General features: G+C 45.8%; 2 protein-coding genes across 2 annotated transcripts; both read left to right on the top strand.

The window, feature by feature from the left end:
* Positions 1 to 1,329: 1,329 nt before the first annotated feature.
* Positions 1,330 to 7,409, top strand: BCDIN3D (BCDIN3 domain containing RNA methyltransferase; the record flags this gene model as incomplete). The annotated part of the gene is made up of 2 exons (XM_080706077.1): positions 1,330 to 1,566; positions 6,813 to 7,409. The coding sequence occupies 2 exons, from the start codon at positions 1,330 to 1,332 to the stop codon at positions 7,407 to 7,409; spliced, it is 834 nt and encodes a 277-aa protein (XP_080562203.1).
* A 759-nt stretch (positions 7,410 to 8,168) lies between these two features.
* LOC308269533 (POU domain, class 5, transcription factor 1-like) lies at positions 8,169 to 8,864 on the top strand (the record flags this gene model as incomplete). The annotated part of the gene is made up of 1 exon (XM_080704896.1): positions 8,169 to 8,864. One exon carries the CDS (start codon positions 8,169 to 8,171, stop codon positions 8,862 to 8,864), a length of 696 nt encoding a protein of 231 aa, XP_080561022.1.
* Positions 8,865 to 20,158: the final 11,294 nt, after the last annotated feature.

The following is a 20,158-nucleotide window of genomic DNA, read 5'->3' on the forward strand; positions in this document are numbered from 1 at the left end:
CTCTAGGTCTCACTTTATGTATCTTTATTTATTTATTTTTTTGTGTGTATGGTACTGGGGATGGAACCCAGGGGCATTTTACCTTCCAGTTAAATACCCAGCCCTATTTTTTATTCATTTGGAAACAGGGTTTCACTAAGTTGCAAAGGGCCTCACTAACTGAGGATGGCCTTGAACCCAGATCCTCCTGTCTCAGCCTCCCAAGTGCTGGGATTACAAGCATGCGCCACCACGACCAGCTCTCACTTTATGCATCTTTAAAGAAATGAAGTTCAGCTGGGCGTGGTGGCGCATGCTTGTAAGCCCAGCATTTGGGAGGCTAAGACCAAAGGATCGTGGTTCGGGGACAGCCTCCGCTACTTAGTGAGGCCCTCTGCAACTCATTGAGACCCGGTTTCAAAATAAAAAAAAATAGGGCAGGGGGTGTAGTTCAGAGGTCGAATGCCCCTTGGTTCCATACCCAGACCGGCAAAAAAAAAAAAAGAATTAAAAATCGGGCTGGTGGTATAGCTCAGAGGTAGAATGCTCCTGGGTTCAATCCCCAGCACCACCACCACCAAAAAAAAAAAAAAAAGAAAAAGAAGAAATGGAATTCATAGCTGCCCAAAGCGGTATATATCTGTAACCCCAGTACTTGAGAGACAGAGACAGGAGGATGGCAGGTTCAAGTTCAGTCCAGAGATCTCAGGGAGACCCTGTTTCAAAGGAATAAATAAAATATGGCTGGGAATGTAGATAAGAGGTAGACCACCCCTTGGTTCAGTTCAATTCCCAAAACAAAAAGAAAGAACAGAAAGGAAAAAAAGAAAAGGCGTGGTGGCGCACACTTGTAATCCTTGTACTTGTGAGACTGAGACAGGAAGGTTGCAGATTCAAAGCCAGCCTCTGCAACTTAGCGAGGCTCTCAGCATCCTAGTGTGACTGTTTCCAAATAAGAAATAAAATCGGGCTGGGGGTGTAGCTTGGAGGTCGAATGCCTCTGGGTTCAATCCCCAGTAGCAAACAGAAAAGAAAGTATTGGACAAAGATTAATTTCCAAGATCCTAACAACTCCCTGTTCTGGTCCAGTAGCCCATCTCCAAAAGTGCCTTGGGCAAGCCATTTAACATCTCAGCGCCTGTTTCTTCCTTGTAAAAGGTGGATGACACTGCTGACCCCCTCCGAGGGCCGCGGGGCCGCTCCGCCGGCAGCCCCGCCCCGCCCCGCCCTCCGGAAGCCCCGCCCCGCCCTCCGGAAGCCCCGCCCCGCCCTGTGCGCTTGCGCGGTGGCGCCGCGGCCGCTCAGTGGCCGGCTTCCGCTTCCGCCCGGACCCGCGCGGGTTTCAGGCTGATGGCGGCGACCGCGAAGCTGGCTGCAGGGGGCGTTGAGGAGGCCGCGGCGGAAGAGGAACCGCGAGTCCTGGAACCCGGGGCCGCCCCGTACGGAAATTTCCCTCATTATTCCCGCTTCCACCCTCCCGAGCTACGGCTCCGCCTCCTGCCCCCTGAGCTGCTGCGAAGGCTTTTCCCTCCCGAGCGTTCCGAGGCCGGGCCGATCCTGGGGCTCGACGTGGGGTGTAACTCCGGGGTGAGTGACGCGGGAGGGATCGGAGCCCGAGCCGGGCGGGGGCTGCTCCAGGTCCCCTGCGGTCCTGGCATCACACCGTCAAAACTTGCCTCAAAGCGGCTTAATAGTAGCGTTGATGGCCCCGTCCTGCTCTGACCCGTCCGCCAGGGGGCCATCACCACCTCTGAGGAATCGTGGGGGAATCCTCAGTGACGTCCCGAATTCCCGGTGGGGAGGGCCACTGTGCCCAGACTTACACCGTACGGGCATCCGCGCTTGGAAATGTGGAGTTGAGACCGGTGTACTGGGGAAAATGAGCCTGGGGTGAGAGGTTCGTGCTTGAAATCAAGATCTGTGGATGCTATGCGTATTCATTGCAGGACGATCCTGGCGCCAAGTGCATCTTTATATAAAAAGCAGTGTGCTGACGGTAGACTGGAACAGTGGAGATGGGAAATAAGAGTCGAAGGGAGCAAAGCTTAGCTACTCCTCTTACTACGAAGTATTTTTAGACATATAGTGAATATAGTCAAACCACATGCTAAATAAGGAAATGTCTCTCACCTATTTGTAGCCATCGGGAAATCCTAGAAGCGCAGGCATTCTCACCCTGTAATTGCAGATGCTTCAAAAGTTAGTGCCTAGCCGGGCGTGGTGGCGCACGCTTGTAATCCCCGCGCTTGGGAGGCTGAGACAGAAGGATCACGGCTCGAGGCCAGCCTCAGCTACTTAGTGAGACCCTTTGTAACTCAGTGAGACCCTGTTTCAAAATAAAGAATAAAAATAAAATAGGGCTGGGGGTGACACTCAGAGGTAGAATGCCCCTGGGTTCCATCTCCACTACGCAAAAAATAAAAAATAAGAAAGTTAGTGCTTAGCCCAGGGTGGTGGTGCGCACTTGTAGTCCCAGTACTTGAGAGGGTGAGGCATGAGGATCGGGGTTCACGCAATCCTCAGCCACTTAGTGTGACCCTGTTTCAAAATGGATAAAAATAGGGCGGGGGGTGTAGCTCAGAGGTAGAATGTCTATGGGTTCAATCCCCAGCAATACACACACACACACACACACACACACACGGATGGACGGGGGGGGGGGGATATTTTTTTTTTTTTGGTGGTTCTGGGGGTGGAACCCAGAGGCTTTCTACCTCTGAGCTATACTCCCAGACCTATTTTTATATTTTATTTGGTCTCACTAAGTTTCTGAGAGCCTCACTAAGTAGCTGAGGCTTCAAACCTGTGTGATCCTCTTGTCAGCCTCCCAAGCGCGGGGATTACAAGAATGTGCCACCACGCCCGGCTAGAAAAAAATATTTAAGCTGGGCATAGTGTTGCACACTTGTAATCTTAGTACTTGGGAGACTGAGACAGGAGGATCACAGATTCATGGTCTGCCTCAGCAATTTAGTGAGTCCTCCCCAAACTTAGTAAGACTCTGTTTCAAAATAAAATAGGGCTGGGAGTATAACTCAGAAGTAGAATGCCCCTGGATTCCATCACCAGTACAAAAAGAAAAAAGAAAGGAAGGGAGAGAAAAGAAGGGGAGGAGCAAGCGAAAGAATTTATACTTGTTTTAAAAAAAAGTCAAAATACAAAGGGTACCATCAAGCATGGTAGTACACGCCTGTAATCCCAGATAGGAGAATCACAGGTTCAGTATTAGCCTCAGCAACTCAGTGTGGCTCTGAGCAGCTAAGTGAGACCCTGTTTCCAAATTAAATAGGGCTGGGGATGTAGCTCAGGTTCAGTCCTCAGTAACACACACACACAGTAATACAAAGGATAGACAGTGGGCCTCTAACTCCTAGGGTTCTGCATTCTGTGGATTCAACCAATCATGGATTGATTTTTTTTTCCCTAGTACTGGGAATGGAACCCAGGGGCGTTCTACCTCCAAGCTACATCCCCAGCCCTATCTTTTATTCTTTATTTTGAAACAGGGTCTCACTGAGTTGCAAAGAGCCTCACTAAGTAGTAGCTAAGGCTGTCCTCCAACCATGATTCTCCTGTCTCATCCTCCCAAATGCTGAGATTACAAGCATGTCCCACCATGCCCGGCTAGCCTTTTTATTTTTGAAACAGGGTCTCACTGAGTTGCGTAGGACCTCACTAAGTAGCTGAGGCTGTCTACAAACCACAGTCCTCCAGTCTCTGCCTTCCGAATGTTGGGATTACAAGTGTACTCCACCATACCCAGTTGAGAATAATTTTTAAAATTTGTTGTTCTTGAGCTGGGCATGGTAATGCACACTTGTAATCCCAACTCTTGGGAGGCTGAGACAGGAGGATCACACAATTTTGAAGCCAGCCTCAGCAACTTAGTGAGACCCTGTTTCCAAATAAAATAGAAAATAGGTCTGGGAATACAGCTGGGAGGTAGAAAAGCCCCTGGGTTCCACCCCCAGTACCACCAAAAAAAAAAAAGTTGCTGTTCTTGCCCAGCATGGTAGTGCATGCTTGTAATCCCAGTACCATCACCACACACACACAAAAAAAAATTATGTACACACACACATATAAAACTCATTGTAATCTCCTGAATCATGATCTTAGGGGATTAAGACCTTGGATTTGGTGTGTGTGTGTGTGTGTGTGTGTGTGTGTGTGTGTGTGTGTGTGTCTGAGGATTGAACATGGGCATTCTGCCTCCAAGCTACACCCCAGCTTTATTTTTTACTTTTATTTGAAACAGGGTCTTGCTAGGTTGATGAGAGTCTTACTACTTGCTGATGTTGTCCTTGAACCTCTGACCCTACTGTCTCAGCCTCCCAAGTACTGTTATTACAAGCCAGCACCAGCAATCTGGCTCTTTAATTATTATTATTATTTGTGGTATTGGGAATTGACTCTAGAGGTATTTTACCTCTGAACTATACCCACAGCCTGATTTGAACCCAGGGGCTTTCTACCTCTAAGCTATAACCACAGCCCTATATTTTTATTCTTTATTTTCCTAAGGGCCTCACTAAGTAGTAGTTGAGGCCGTCCTCAAACCGCAGTCCTCCTGTCTCAGCCTTCCAAATGCTGGGATTACAAGCATATGCCACCACACCCAGCTACAGCCTGATTTTAGTTCTTATTTGGAAACAGGGTCTCAGTAGGTTGCTGAGAGCCTCACTAAATTGCTGAGGCTGTCCTTGCACCCGTGATCCTCCTGTCTCAGCCTCCCGCGTACTAGGATTACAAGTGTGCACCACCATGCCCGGCTCATATTTTTATTTTAAACTTCCAGGAGACTCCAGGATTAGGGAATTGAGGATATAGAGGATGAAGAGCTATGGTGGAGGAAGGATCAATATGATGAAGTGACTAGTAGAATGGGGAAGCCACACTCAGCTTCAGATAAGAGGAGGAAGATAGGGAAGACGTAAATGAGAAGCAGAGAAAAAATGAAGCAGCCTGCACGCTTGTAATCCCAACATTTGGGAGGCTGAGACCAGAGGATCACGGTTCGTGGGCAGCCTCAGCTACTTAGTGAGGCCCTCTGCAACTCAGTGAGAGCTGGTTTCAAAATAAAGAATAAAAAATAGGGCAGGGGGTGTAGCTCGGAGGTTGAATGCCCCTGGGTTTCATCACCAGACCCGCAAAAAAAAAAAAAAAGAAAAAGAAAAAGAAGCAGCAGCAGCAGTGGTGGCGCACACTTATAATCCAGTACTTGGGAGGCTGAGACAGGAAGATGACAGGTCACAGCTACTTAGGCCCTCCTAACTAAGTGAGATCTTGTTTCAAAATAAAGAATGAGAGCTGGGCATGTTGGCGCACCCTTCTAATCCCAGCACTCAGGAGGCGGAGATCCGAAGATCACGGTTTGCAGACAGCCTCAGCTATTTAGCGAGGCCCTTTGCAAGTCAGTGAGACCCTGTTTCAAAAAAAACGCCAGGCGTGGTAGCGCACGCTTGTAATCTCAGCATTTGAGAAACTTAGAAAGGAGGATCACGGTTCAAGAACAGCCTCAGCTACTTAGTGAGGCCCTTTACAACTCAGTGAGACCCTGTTTTAAAATGAAGAATAAAGCCGGGCATGGTGGCGCACGCTTGTAATCCCCGCGCTTGGGAGGCTGAGACAGGAGGATCGCACAGGTTCAAAGCCAGCCTCAGCTACTTAGTGAAGCTCTCAGCAACTTAGTGAGACCCTGTTTCCAAATAAAATATAAAATAGGTCTGGGAGTGTAGCCCAGAAGTAGAAAAGCCCCTGGGTTCCACCCCCAGTACCACAAGTAATAATAATAATAATAATAATAATAATAATAATAAAAATAGCGAATAACAAAAAATAGGGCTGGGAGTATAGCTCGGAGGTAGAATGCCCCTGGGTTCTATCCCCAATACTGAAAGAAAAAAAAAAACTACAAAGTGTGTAGTGACTCAAGAGTGATGGCTACAGAAGCAGAAGTCGTCTCAGGCGGTGACAAAGTATAAGACAGTAAAATTGAAAGCTGTAGATAGAATGAAGGCTAAAAGAGGACTTTTTAGAATCCAGGCTTTCCCAGCCACAGGGCCAAGAAATGGGATTTTGTAAGATGGTGTTTACTCTATTCCTCGCCTTCCTGTTAGGATGCTGGTTATGCTTCTGGGCCACCTTGATCTCCCTTGGGTCTGAAATACTCAGAAAAAGGTTACAAATTTACCAGCATTGGTAATATCTGTTAGGTTCTGGACCCTCCCCATATTGGACAGGGGCGGGGCTGACCCGCCTATCCTGCGAGACCCAGGATGTTCCCACGGAAAGCCACTCCCCTTTGATAAAAAGGGGAACACGGCGATCTCGGGACACAGAAGCCTGTGGGACGGAGAGATTTCTACATCCGTGGAAGGCTCTCTTCCACGCCCCTCCCACCCCCACCCCGCACCCGCGACACGGGGGTGGGGGAGGGAGCTGCCTGGGACTAATGGGCTGATCTAATAAAGACTTATGCCACCTACATGGCCGATCTCGCGTGTCTGTGGAACTCACGCAATCATACAATATCCTTGTATTGTATTGGGAAATATCCTTGTAGGCTCCTTTGCTACATCATCAGGCTGTATAACTCAACCAGACGCCCAATTAGCAGTGTTAGGAAAACGGGGATGGTGCATTATAGCCTATGACCCCTGGAGGGCCCTGAGAGTCAGCTGAGTAAAGACTGTGTCCTTTTTAGGTTATAGTTTAGGAGCCTTAGATCCTATAAAGCCAGAGGTAAGTGGCAGTCTCAAAGGGTGAAAGATGATTTCTCTTCCATTCACCAGTTGAGGCTCCAATGACAAAGCTGTTTTGGATTCCTCTAGGATCTGAGTGTGGCTCTGTACAAACACTTCTTTTCCCTCCATGATGACGAGACCTGTTCAGATGCCTCCAGAGAACTCCGCCTCCTCTGCTGTGACATAGATCCAGTCCTGGTGGAGCGAGCTGCAAAGCAATGTCCTTTTCCTGATGCCTTGACCTTTATCACCCTAGACTTCATGAACCAAAGAACCCGAAAAGTTCTCTTGAGCTCTTTCTTAAGGCAATTTGGACGTTCAGTTTTTGATATTGGCTTCTGCATGTCAATAACTATGTGGATTCATCTGAACCATGGGGACTGTGGCTTACGGGAGTTTCTGGCCCATCTTTCCTCCTCTTGCCACTACCTTCTTGTGGAGCCACAGCCCTGGAAATGTTACCGAGCAGCTGCGAGGCGTCTCCGAAAGCTGGGGCTTCATGACTTTGACCACTTCCACTCCCTTGCCATCCGAGGTGATATGGCCAGTCAGATTGTGCACATCTTGACCCAGGACCATGGCATGGAATTAGTGTGCTGCTTTGGCAACACCAGTTGGGACCGAAGCCTTCTGCTCTTCAGGGCAAAACATGCCATAGAGACTCATCAATCCCTGAATCACTGACAGAAAAAGAAAGAAAGGAAAAGATTAAGAGTCCAGAGGAAGTGAAAGGGGAAGACCAGGAAAGAGACATTGGAAAGGTTTATGCTAAGGGTTATATTCACTGTCCTGGAACAGTAAGGCCATCTCAAAACCCGGCAGATGCTTTTGGCAAAATGCCCAAGGCATGCAACTGAAACAGTATCTGTTCCTGTTGCTTGGGACAATCACTAAGGAGAATGAATCCACAGAGGAGCTCAGATTGATTGTGAGCCCAGTTGTACGAAGTGGAACAAGCTGCTTTGGGGGTTTTGTTTGTAGTGCTGGCCATCTAACCAAGGGGCCTTATGCATACAAGGCAAACGTTCTACCACTGAGTAACATCCCCAACCCTTAGGGGCCGTTTATAAAAATTAGACCAAGTTAGCCTCAGATTATATCAGTTTCCTGGGCTCCTTAAATCTGATCTGGTTCCTTCAGGCATTTCTGGATTTACTAGGCCTGCCTTTGGGCAAAACCTCACAATGTAATCTGTAATGAAGAGTCACTGGACTGGCTAAAGGAAGTGGTTAGTAGGAAAAGCATCTTATCTCTGGAGCAGGTCAAGTCTACAACATGCCCAGGCTCAGCACGGCAAAAGTTACAGATACTAGAAAAGATAAATTAACTAGCATTTAAAAAATGTTTAGGAGTGACGGCAGGACAGAAAGTCTGTATCTTGGAGCAGAGTGAAGGTTTATCAGAAGGGAATTCCAGGCATTTTGGGAGGCAGCTGGAGTGGAGATGGAGAGGGACGCTGTTTTGCAGTACCAGGACATTGAAGCTCTGCAGAAAGAACTTGAGGACTTTGCCAAGGTGTTGAAGCAGAAGAGGATCACCCTGGGGTACACCCAGGCCGATGTGGGGCTCACCCTGGGGGTTCTCTTTGGGAAGGTGTTCAGCCAAACCACCATCTGCCGCTTTGAAGCTCTGCAGCTGAGCTTCAAGAACATGTGTAAGCTGCGGCCCCTGCTGCAGAGGTGGGTGGAGGAAGCGGACAACAATGAGAACCTCCAGGAGATATGCAAAACGGAGAACCTCACGCAGGCCCGGAAGAGGAAGCGGACCAGCATTGAGAACCGAGTAAAAGGCAACCTGGAGACCATGTTCCTGCAGTGCCCAAAGCCCACGCTGCAGCAGATCAACATCATTGCCCAGGAGCTTGGACTCGAGAAGGATGTGGTCCGAGTGTGGTTCTGTAACCGGCGCCAGAAGGGCAAACGTTCAAGCAGTAACTATTCCCAACCAGAGGGTTTCGAGCCGGCGGGGTCCCCGTTCCCAAGGGGACCTGTACCCTTTCCTCTGGCCCCAGGGCCCCATTTCGGTGCCCCAGGCTACGGGAGCCCTCATTTTACCTCGCTCTACCCCTTGGTCCCTTTCCCTGAGGGTGACGCCTTCCCTCCCGTCCCTATCACCACTCTGGGCTCTCCCTGCCCCTAAACTAAGGTGGTGGCCCTTCCCAGGGGTGGGGAGGGGGCGCTGGGGAGGGGAGACGAGCCTTGTAGATGAAGGTCTTCATCTACTGAGGAAGGGATTGGAAGCTCAAAGGGTGGGGACAGTTTAGGGGACTGGTTGGAGGGAGGTGAGGTTAATGATGCTCTTGGTTTTAATCCTCACATCGCGCAATACTTTGTTCTTGAATAAAGAAACCTGGGACATAAAAAAAAAAAATAAAAATAAAAATAAAAAATGTTTAGGGCTGGGCGTGATGGCGCACATTTGTAATCCCAGTACTTGGGAGGCTGAGACAGGAGGATCATGCAGGTTTGAAGCTAGCCTCAGCTACTTAGGCTCTCAGCAACTTAGTAAGACCCTGTTTTCAAATAAATAAATAAATAAATAAAGCCGGGCATGGTGGCTCACGCTTGTAATCCCAGCATTTGGGAGGCTGAAACTGGAGGATCACAGTTCACGAACAGACTCAGCTACTTTGTGAGGCCCTCTGCAACTCAGTGAGACCCAGTTTTAAAATAAAGAATAAAAAATAGGGCAGGGGGTGTAGCTCGGAGGTTGAATGCCCCTGGGTTCCATCCCTAGACCCGCAAAAAAAAAAAAAAAAAAAAAAAAAAGAGCTCGGGGGTGTAGCACAGAGATAGAATGCCCTGGATTTAATTCCTAGTATCAGAAAAGGGGGAGGGGAGCACGGGGGATGTATCTCAATGGGCTCAGTTCCTACTATCACACACAAACTATAGTAAGTGGGTATAATCAGCTCTGTAACCACTGTGATCACTGAGACCATGATACACTGACCTCATTCCCATTAACTCCATATCCCTCCCTACCAACATTGCTTTATTTAAAGTGCTCTGTAAACCGGGCGTGGTGGTGCACACTTGTAATTCCCGCGCTTGGGAGGAAGAGACAGGAGGATCGCGCAGGTTCGAAGCCAGCCTCGCTGGCTTAAGAGACCCTGTTTCCAAATAAAAATATAAAATAGGTCTGGGAGTATAGCCCAGAGAAGGGTGCCATCCCCAGTACCACCAATTAAAAAAAAAAAAAATCTTCTGTAAGATGGGCGTGGTGGTACATGCTTGTAATCCCAGCATTTGGAAAGCTGAGATATGAGGATCATGGTTTGCAGCCAGCTTCAGCTTCTTAGTGAGACCTCTGCAACTCAGTGAGACCCTGTTTCAAAATAAAGACTAGCCAGGCGTGGTGACACACACTTGTAATCCCAGCATTTGGGAGGCTGAGACAGGAGGGTTGTGGGTTCAAGGCCAGCCCTAGCTACTTAGTGAGGCCCTTTGCAATTTAGTGAGACCCTGTTTCAAAATAAAGAATAAAAAAACAGGACTGGGGGTGTAGCTCAAAGGTAGAATGCCCCTGGGTTCCATCCCCAGTACTGCAAAAAAAAAATAAAATAAAATAAAAATAAAAAATAAAAAAATAAAGAAAGGGCTGGGATTGTAGCTAGGAGGTAGAATGTGCTGGGGTTCCATCCCCAATACCCACCCGCTTAAAAAAAAAAAAAAAAGAGCTGGGCATGGTGGCACATGTTTGTGTGCACATGGTGGCACAGCATTTGGGTGGCTGAAACAGGAGGATCTGGGTTCATGACAGCCTCAGCTACTACTTAGTGAGGCCCTTTGCAACTCAGTGAGACCTGTTTCAAAATAAAGGATAAAAGAAAATATGGCTGGGGTTGTACTTTGGAGGTAGAATGCTTCTGGGTTCCATCCCTGGTACCCTAATAAATAAATAAATAAATAAATAAAATAAAAAATAAAATGCTCTGTAAACTGGGCGTGGTGGTGCACTCTTGCAATCCCAGTAGTTGGGAGGCTGAGACAAGAGGGTTGCAGGTTGGAAAACAGCCTCAGCAAATAGTGAGAATCATTAACTTAGCAAGATCGGTTAAAATAAAATTGGGCTGGAGGTGTAGTTGGAGGTAGAATGCTTCTGGGTTCAATCCCCAGTGCCACAAAACAAAACTAAATAAAATACTCTGTAGTGTTAAAGCTGAACTTGCCAGGCGTGGTGGCACAAACAGCATTCGGGAGGCTGAGACAGGAGGTACGTGGTTGGGGACGGCCTCAGCTACTTAGTGAGGTCCTTTGCAACTCAATGAGACCGTGTTTCGAAAATAAAGAATAAACCGGGCATGGTTGCTCACACTTGTAATCCCAGTGCTTTGGGAGGCTGAGACAGGAGGATTGCGTAGGTTCAAAGCCAGCCTCATTTACTTAGTGAGGCTCTCAGCAACTTAGTGAGACCCTATTTCCAAATAAAGTATAAAATAGGTCTGGGAGTATAGCCTGGAGGTAGGAAAAAAACAAGCCCCTGGGTTCCACCTTCAGTACACACACACACACACACACACACACAAATAGGGCGGGGATGTCTCTCAGAGCTAGAATGCCTCTGGGTTCCATCCCTAGTACTGCAAAAAAAAAAAAAAAAAAAAAAAAGTTGAACTCATTACTTCCTCATCCTAGAAAGCAAATTATTAGACATAGTAAAACATGTTTTTTCCCTAAGCCTTTTTCTACCAAGCATAATTGTAGTCTCCAGCATGCTAGTCTTCATAAGGTAAGAGCATTGTATTTTTGTTTAACATCCCATATTTTGCAAAATATCCTCTCATCCTTTTGCTCTTAAGCACAGGAAAAGGAAGATGTTGTTTTAGTTATACAAATGAGTAAACTGTCTGCAAGGCACGGAATGGATTGGAAAGTAGGTGATGTAACAAAAACCCCTGGTAGGCCACATGGAAGGAATGAATGGGATTTACATATTATTGGTAGAATTAGCCGATTTAGTGACTATTTTAGTTGCTTTTTTTTTTTTTTTGGTATTAAGGATGGAACTGAGGGGCATTCTACCTCCAAGCTCCAACTCCAGCTCTATTTTTTATTATTTTGAAACAGGGTCTCATTAAGTTGCAGAGGGCCTAAGTTGTTGAGGCTGTTCTTGAACTGATGATCCTCCTGTCTCAGCCTCCTGAATACTGGGATTACAAGCGTGCACCACCATGCTTAGTTGCAATTTGTGTGTGTATGGTACTGGGGATGGAACCCAGGGGCATTCTACCTCCGAGCTACACCCCCCAGCCCTATTTTTTATTTTGAAATAGGGTCTGAGTTGCAAAGAACTTCACTAAGTAGCCAAGGCTGAGGCTGTCTGCAAACCACAATTCTCTGCCTCAGCCTCCTGAATGTTGGGATGCTAGTGTGCCACCATACCCAGCTTATTTTTTATTCTTTATTTTGAAACAAGGTCTCACTGAGTTGCAAAGGGACTTACTAAGTAGCTGAGGCTGTCTGCGAAGTTATCCTCCCATCTAAGCTTCCCAAATGCTGGGATTACAAGTGTGTGCTGAGCTTAGCTGCATTTTTTGGGGGGCAGGTCTGGGGGTAGAACCCAGGGGCATTCGACCTCCGAGCTACAACCCCTGCCCTATTTTTTATTCTTTATTTTGAAACCAGGTCTCACTGAATTGCAGAGGGCCCCACTAGGTAGCTGAGGTTGTCCGCGAACCGTGATCTTCCGGTCTCAGCTTCTGGAATGCTGGGATTACAAGTGTGCACCACCACGCCCGGCTTAGTTGCAATTTTTAATTTAATTTTTTTGCAGTACTAGGGACTGAATGCAGGGCCTCACAAATTCTAGGGAAGGTCTCTGACACTGAGCTACATTCTCAGATTGTGACTATTTTAACATGGAGAGCATAAATGAAAGAGTCCACAGGTTTCTGATTTGAGCCATTAGTGGATGCCACCAATCGTGAAACAGGTTTGGAAAGAGGATAAATTTGCTTTTGGGCTCTGTTGAATTTGTGCTTCCCAAGAACTCTTTAGGAAAATTATGATGTTAAAACAGGAAAAATACTAGTCTGGAACTGTAGAACAGTGCTACCAAGGTATTTAGGGGGCATTAACATGTAGATAGTTGTTAAAGGCATGGGAGTAAAAGAACTCATCCCAAGAAAAATATGAGGCAAGATGTAACCCTAAAGAACCTTAAGCATTCAAAATTTTGTCTATTATTTATTTATTTATTTATTTATTTATTTATTTATTTATTGCAGTACTGGGGATTGAACCCAGGGGCATTCCAACTCAGAGCTTTACCCCAGCCCCATTTTTTTTTTTTTTTTCTTGCGGATCTGGGATGGAACTTAGGGGTATCAACCTGCAAGCTACACCTCCTTCCCTATTTTTTATTCTTTATTTTGAAACAGAGCCTCACTAAGTAGCTGAAGCTGTCTGCGAACTACAATCCTCTAGTCTCAGCCTCCCAAATGCTAGGATTACAAGGGTGTGCCACCATGCCTGACTCCCCAGCCCTAATATATATATATATATATATATATATATATATATATATATATATATATATATATATATATTTGCAGGTCTGGGGATGGAACCCAGGGGCATTCTACCTCCAAGCTATTTTTTACCCTGCCCTATTTTTTTTATTTTGAAACTGGGTCTCACTGAGTTGCAGAGGGCCTCACTAAGTAGCTGAGGCTGTCCGCGAACCCCGATCCTGAGGTCTCGGCCTCCCAAATGCTGGGATTACAAGCGCGAGCCACCATGCCCGGCTTTATTTATTTATTTGAAAACAGGGTCTTCCTAAGTTGCTGAGAGCGTAAGTAGCTGAGGCTAGCTTCAAACCTGCATAATCCTCCTGTCTGAGCCTCCCAAGTACTGGGATAAGCATGTGCTACCACGCCTGGCTATTTCTTATTTTGAAACAGATCTTGTTAAATTGCTGAGGCTGTATTTGAACCCGAAATCCTCCTGTCTTAGCCTCCTAAGTACTGAGAGTACAGATGTGTGTGTGTGTGTATATATATATATATATATATATATATATATATATATATATATAAATTTTTTTTTTTTTTTTTGCAGGTCTGGGGATGGAACCCAGGGGCATTCTACCTCCGAGCTACACCCCCTGCCCTATTTTTTATTCTTTATTTTAAAACTGGGTCTCACTGAGTTGCAGAGGGCCTCACAAAGTAGCTGAGTCTGTTCGTGAACTGTGATCCTCCAGTTTCAGCCTCCCGAATGCTGGGATTACAAGTGTGCGCCACCACGCCCGGCTTCACCCCCCAGCTCTTTTTTATTTTTTGTTTTGTAATAGGCTCTCTTCAAGTTGCTAAGTCTTGCTTGAGTTGCTGAGGCTGTCCTTGAACCTGTGATCCTCTTGTCTCAACCTCCCAAGTACTGGGATTTCAGTGTGTGTGGCACCACATCTGGCTCCTGACCGTTTTTTGTTTTGTTTTGTCTTTTTAATTTGGAGACAGCCATTTTACTAAATTACTGAGAATAGACTTGAATTTATGATCTTCCTGCTTCACAGAGCCACTGGGATTACAAGCATGCACCATCACACCTGGCTTCACTGTAGATCTTAATTTAGGAACACTGAAACCTTATGAACCTGCTGAGTGCACTCCTATCACCAAGGAAGTTCAAAGAAATGTCTATGAAGCTGAGTGTGGTGGCACACGCTTGTAATCCCAGCATTTGGGAAGCTGAGACAGGAGGATCACGGTTCAAAGACAGCCTCAGCTCCTACGCAGTGAGGCCCTTTGCAACACAGTGAGACTCTGGTTTCAAAATAAAGAATAAAAGCCGGGCATGGTGGCGCACACTTGTAATCCCAGCACTTGGGAGACAGAGACAGGAGGATTGCACAAGTTCAAAGCCAGCCTCAGCTACTTAGGCTCTCAGCAACTTAGTGAGACCCTGTTTCCAAATAAAGTATAAAATAGGTCTGGGAGTGTAGCCCAGAAGTAGAAAAGCCCCTGGATTCCGCCTTCAGTACTACAAAAAGAAAAAGAAAGAATAAAAAATAGGGCTGGGGGTGTAGCTCAGAGGTAGAATGCCCCTGGATTCCATCCCCAGTACCGCAAAAATAAAATAAAATAAAAAATGAGACTGCAGATTAGATTAAGGAATTGAGATGGGTATGATGGTGCACAGCTGTAATCCCAGTAGTTGGGAAACTGAGACAGAAGCATCACAGATTTGAGGACAGCCTCAACAAATTAATCAGACTCTCAACAACCTACTGAGACCCTGTTTCCAAACAAAAAAATAAAAAGGAGTTGAGGGTGTACCTCAGAGGCAGAATGCCTCTGGGTTCAATCTCAGTACCAAAAAAAAAAAAAACGATCTTGAGATGGAGAGATTAACCTGGATGATCAGAATGGGCCCTAAATATAACCACAAGTATCTTTATAAGAGGGAGCGAGAGATTTGAACACAGTAGGAGCAAGAGGTTGGAGTGACCTGAGGAAGGTTTGCAAGCCAAGGAATTCAGGGACTTCCATTAGTTAGAAAAGGCAAAGGAAGCCAGGCAGGTGGCACACGCTTGTAATCCCAGTACTTGGGAGACTGAGACAGGAGGATGGAAGGTTCACAGCCAGCTTCAACAACTTAGACCCTGTTTCAAAATAAAGGATAATGATGGGCGTGGTGGCGCACGCTTGAAATCCCTGCGCTTGGGAGGCTGAGACAGGAGGATCATGCAGGTTCGAAGCCAGCCTCAGCTGGCTTAAGAGACCCTGTCTTCAAATAAAATATAAAATGGGTCTGGGAGTGTAGCCCAGAGGTAGAGGGCCCCTGAGTTCCATCCCCAGTACCACCAAAAAATTTAAAAAAATAAAAAATTAAAAAATAAAGGATAATGAGCCGGGCATGGTGGTGCATGCTTGTAATCCCAGCATTTGGGAGACTGAGACAGGAGGATTGTGTTCAGGGACAGCCTCAGCTACTTAGGTCCTTTGCAACTCAGTGAGACCCTGTTTCAAAATAAAGAATAAAAAATAGGGCTGAGGGTGTACCTTAAAGGTAGAATGCCCCTGGGTTTAATTCCCAGACCGGCAAAAAAAAAAAAAAAGAATAAAATATAGGGCTGAGGGTGTAGCTCAGAGGTAGAATGCCGCTGGGTTCCATCCCCAGTAAGGCAAAAAAGAGGGGAAAAAAAATTAGGGCTGGGGGTGTGGCTCTGAGGTAGAGTGTTCCATCCCAGTACCAAAAAAACCATAAAAAGTCAAAGGAATACATTCTTTCCTGAATGCCAGAGGAACACAACCCTGGGAATACCTTAATTTTAGATTTCTATAAGATAATAAATTTCTGTTGTTTTATTTTATTTATTTATTTTTGGTATTGGGGTTCCTGGAAACCCTTCTACTTCTGGGCTACCTTCCCAGACCTATTTTTATACTTTTTTATTTGAAAATAGGGTCTCTTAAGCCAGCGCGGCTGGCTTCGAACCTGCACGATCCTCCTGTCTCTGCCTCCCAAGCATACGCCACCACGCCTGGCAATAAATTTCTGTTGTTTTAAACCACCAAGTTTGTGGTGATATGGTACAGCAATAATAATTAAAAAAAAAAATACAGGGCCGGGCGTGGTAGCGCACGCTTGTAATCCCTGCACTTGGGAGGTGAGACAGGAGGATCGCACAGGTTCAAAGCCAGCCTCGCTGGTTTAAGAGACCCTGTTTCCAAATAAAAGTATAAAAATAGGTCTGGGAGTGTAGTCTGGAGGTAAAAGGGTTTCCAGAAACCCTAGTACCACAAAAAAAAAGGGGGCTTCAACTACAATGTGACTGGCTTATGAGGCCAAGTGGCACCTATCTAAAACAACATGATGGCAGAAAATGGCCCAGTGAGCTGGGCATGGTGGTGCACACTTGTAATCCCAACATTTGGGAGGCTGAAACGGGAGGGTTGTAATTGCAGTTTGTGGCAGCCTCAGCTACTTAGGCTCTTAGCAACTTAGTGAGACTTCGTTTCCAAATAAATTATAAAAAATAGGGCTGAGGGTGTGGCTTGGAGGTAGAATGCCCCTGGCTTCCATACCTACTACTGCAAAATAATAATAATAATAATAATAATAATATAATAATAATAATAAATAAAAATAAGGCACCCGAATCTGACCTGTTCCCTGGTAACATTCTGTTACCTGAGCAGTTACCTAACCTGTTGGGAGAAACTTATATTTCAAGTCTGTGACACTTATAGTTTACATGAAAATGTATAATTAGTGCTTATACTGATGAAGCTTTGGTACCAAGAAGATAATGATTGCATAACAATCTATGAGCGCCCTTGGAGATGGTGAAAATATCTTTGGCTCCAGAAAAGATCATCTTGTTTATCCTCAAACCAACCTACCTTAGGAGCTAGCACCAAGCATAATAAGACTCCTTCAAAGTCTTTGTTTTGTGTATGTATGGTATTCGGGATTGGACCCAGGGGTATTCTACCTCCAAACTATAACTGCAGCCCAATTTTTAAATTTTGAAACACTCTCATTAGGTTGATAAGAGTCTCACTACTTGCTGAGGCTACCCAGAAACCTATGATCTTACTTCAGCCTTCCAAGTGCTGGGATTACGAGTGTACGCCACCATGCCCGGCTTAGCCTCCTTCAAGATCTGATAAGCATTTTATACTTAAAGCTCACCTGCATTTGGACCAGCCACCCACTTCAGATGCTCATCAGCCACATGTGGCTGGTGCATCCACTTTGTGGCAAATCAAGAAGTATGTCCAGCTGGACGTAGTGGTACAGTATGTAACCCAGTGGTACACCTGTAGCCCCAGTGCTCGGAGGTTGACACAGAAGGATCACAGGTTTGCAGCTAGCCTTTGCAACTTAGCAAGGCCGCTCAGCAATTTAGCGAGACCCTGTTTCAAAATTAAAAGCAAAGCCGGGTATGGTGGCACACACTTGTAATCCCAGTACTTAGGAGGCTTGAGACAAGAGGATCAAAGGTTCGAGGCCAGCCTCAGCTACTTAGTGAGGCCCTCTTTAACTTAGTGAAAGCCTGTTTTAAAATAAAGTATGAGAAAAAGGGCTGGAGGTGTAGCTCAGAGATAGAATGACCCTGTGTTCAATCTCCAGTACCACAAATGCATAAAAAGAAAGAAAAATAAAACAGGGCTGGAAATGTAGCTAGAAGCCGGGCATGGTGGCACACACTTGTAATCCCAGCATTCGGGAGGCTGAGACAGGAGGATCACGTTTCGCAGACAGCCTCAGCTACTTAGTGAGGCCCTTTGCAACTCAGTGAGACCCTGTTTCAAAATAAGTAATAAAAAATAGGGCAGGGGGTATAGCTCAGAGGTTGAATGCCCCTGGGTTCATCCCCATTACCACAAAAAATAAAACCAATTTTAAAAATTGAGTATTTTGCAAACATAACGAAAACCTCAAAGGCCATAAAAGATCAATAAATTTGGCTAAATAAGAGCCAGGGGAACACTTGTAACTCCAGTACATGGGAGGTTAAGAAAGGAGAATCCTACGTTCAAAGCCATTTTGGGCTGGACATGGTGGCTTTCGCTGGTAATCCCAAAATTCGGGAGGCTGAGACCAGAGAATCATGGTTCGCAGAAAGCCTCAGCTACTTAGTGAGGCCCTCAGCAATATAGTGAGACCCTGTTTCAAAATAGAGAATAAGCCTGGCATGGTGGCACACGCTTGTAATCCCAGCGCTTGGGAAGCAGCGACAGGAGGATCGCGCAGGTTCGAAGCCAGCCTTGCTGGCTTAAGAGACCCTGTTTCCAATAAAAAATATAAAATGGGTCTGGGAATGTAGCCCAGAGTAGAAGGGTTTCCAGGAACCCAGTACCAACAAATAAATAAATAAATAAGGCAGGGGATGTAGCTCAGAGGTCAAATGTCCCTGGGTTCCATCCCCAGGCCCACACACACACACAAAAAAAAAGCCAGCCTTGGCAACTTAGTGAGGTAAGGCCTCTGCAACTTAGTGAGCCTCTGCTTCCAAATAAATAAAATTGGACTGGGGGCGTAGCTCAGAGGTAGAGTGCCTCTGCGTTCAATCCCCAGTGCCATACACACACAAAAAAAGAACAGTGAAAAGAACTACTTTTGTGTGTGTGTGTGTGTGTGTGTGTGTGTGTGTGTTGTTAAGGATTGAACCCAGGGGCATTCTACCTCTGAGTTACACCCCCAGCTAAACTTTTTATTCTGTATTTTGAAACAGGGTCTAACTGAGTTGCAAAGGGTCTCACTAAGTAGCTGAGGCTGGCTGCAAACCATGATCCTCCAGTCTCAACCTCCCAAATGCTGGAATCACAAGCATGCACCACCACGCCCAGTTTAAAGAACTACTTAAATTAGTACAATATCCAATTTTTTTTCTTTTTTTTTTTTTTGTGGGTCTGGGGATGGAACCCAGAGGCATTTGACCTCTAAGCTACACCCCCCTGACCTATTTTTTTATTCTTTATTTTGAAACAGGGTCTCACACCATGCTTACGAGGCTGAGACAGTAGGATCACGCAGGTTCGAAGCCAGCCTCAGCTGGTTTAAGAGACCCTGTTTCCAAATAAAATAAAAAATAGGTCTGGGAGTGTAGCCCAGAGGTAGAAGGCCCCTGTGTCCCATCCCCAGTACCACAAAAAAAGAAAAAGAAAGAAACAGGTTCTCACTAAATTACAGAGGGCCTCACTAAGTAGTGAGGCAGCCCACAAACCGTGATCCTCCTGTCTCAGCCTCCTGAATGCTGGGATTACAAACCTTCACCACCTTGCCCGGCTCAATATCCAAATTTAAATTAAGTGATGGTAAGAATTTAGGAAAATAGGGTTTTCCTTTTTTTTTTTTTTTTTTTTTTTGTCTTACTAGGGATGGAACCCAGGGGCATTCTACCTCCGAGCTACAACTCCAGGCCTAATTTTTATTTTTTATTTTGAAACAGGGTCTTACTGATCTGCAAAGGCCCTCACTAAGTTGCTGAGACTGGCTACGAACCCATATCCTACTGTCTCAGCCTCCCAAATGCTGGGATTACAAGCGTGCACCACTACACCTGGTTAAAAAATAGGTATTCTTATACCCTGTTAGTGGGAATGTAAATAAGCTTAGCCTAGCCAGGCGTGATGGCACACACTTGTAATCCCAAAATTGGGGAGGCTGAGACAGGAGGATCATGGTTTGTGGGCTGCCTCAGTACTTAGGCCCTCTGCAATTTAGTGAGACCCTGTTTCAAGATTAAGAAAAAAAAAAATAGGGCAGGGGTTGTAGCTCGGAGGTAGAATGCCCCTGGGTTCCATCCCCAGACCTGCAATAAATAAATAAATAAATAAATAAATAAATAAATAAATAAATTAAGTAAGTAAGTAAGTAAGTAAGTAAGTAAGTAAGTAAAATAAAAATGTGGAAATAATCTAAAGGCCTATGATTTGGAAACATAATACAGGACAGCCTTAAGTAGATTACTATGCAGTT

This window comes from Muscardinus avellanarius, assembly GCF_963383645.1.
Source record: "Muscardinus avellanarius genome assembly, chromosome: 11".
Classification (NCBI taxonomy): domain Eukaryota; kingdom Metazoa; phylum Chordata; class Mammalia; order Rodentia; family Gliridae; genus Muscardinus; species Muscardinus avellanarius.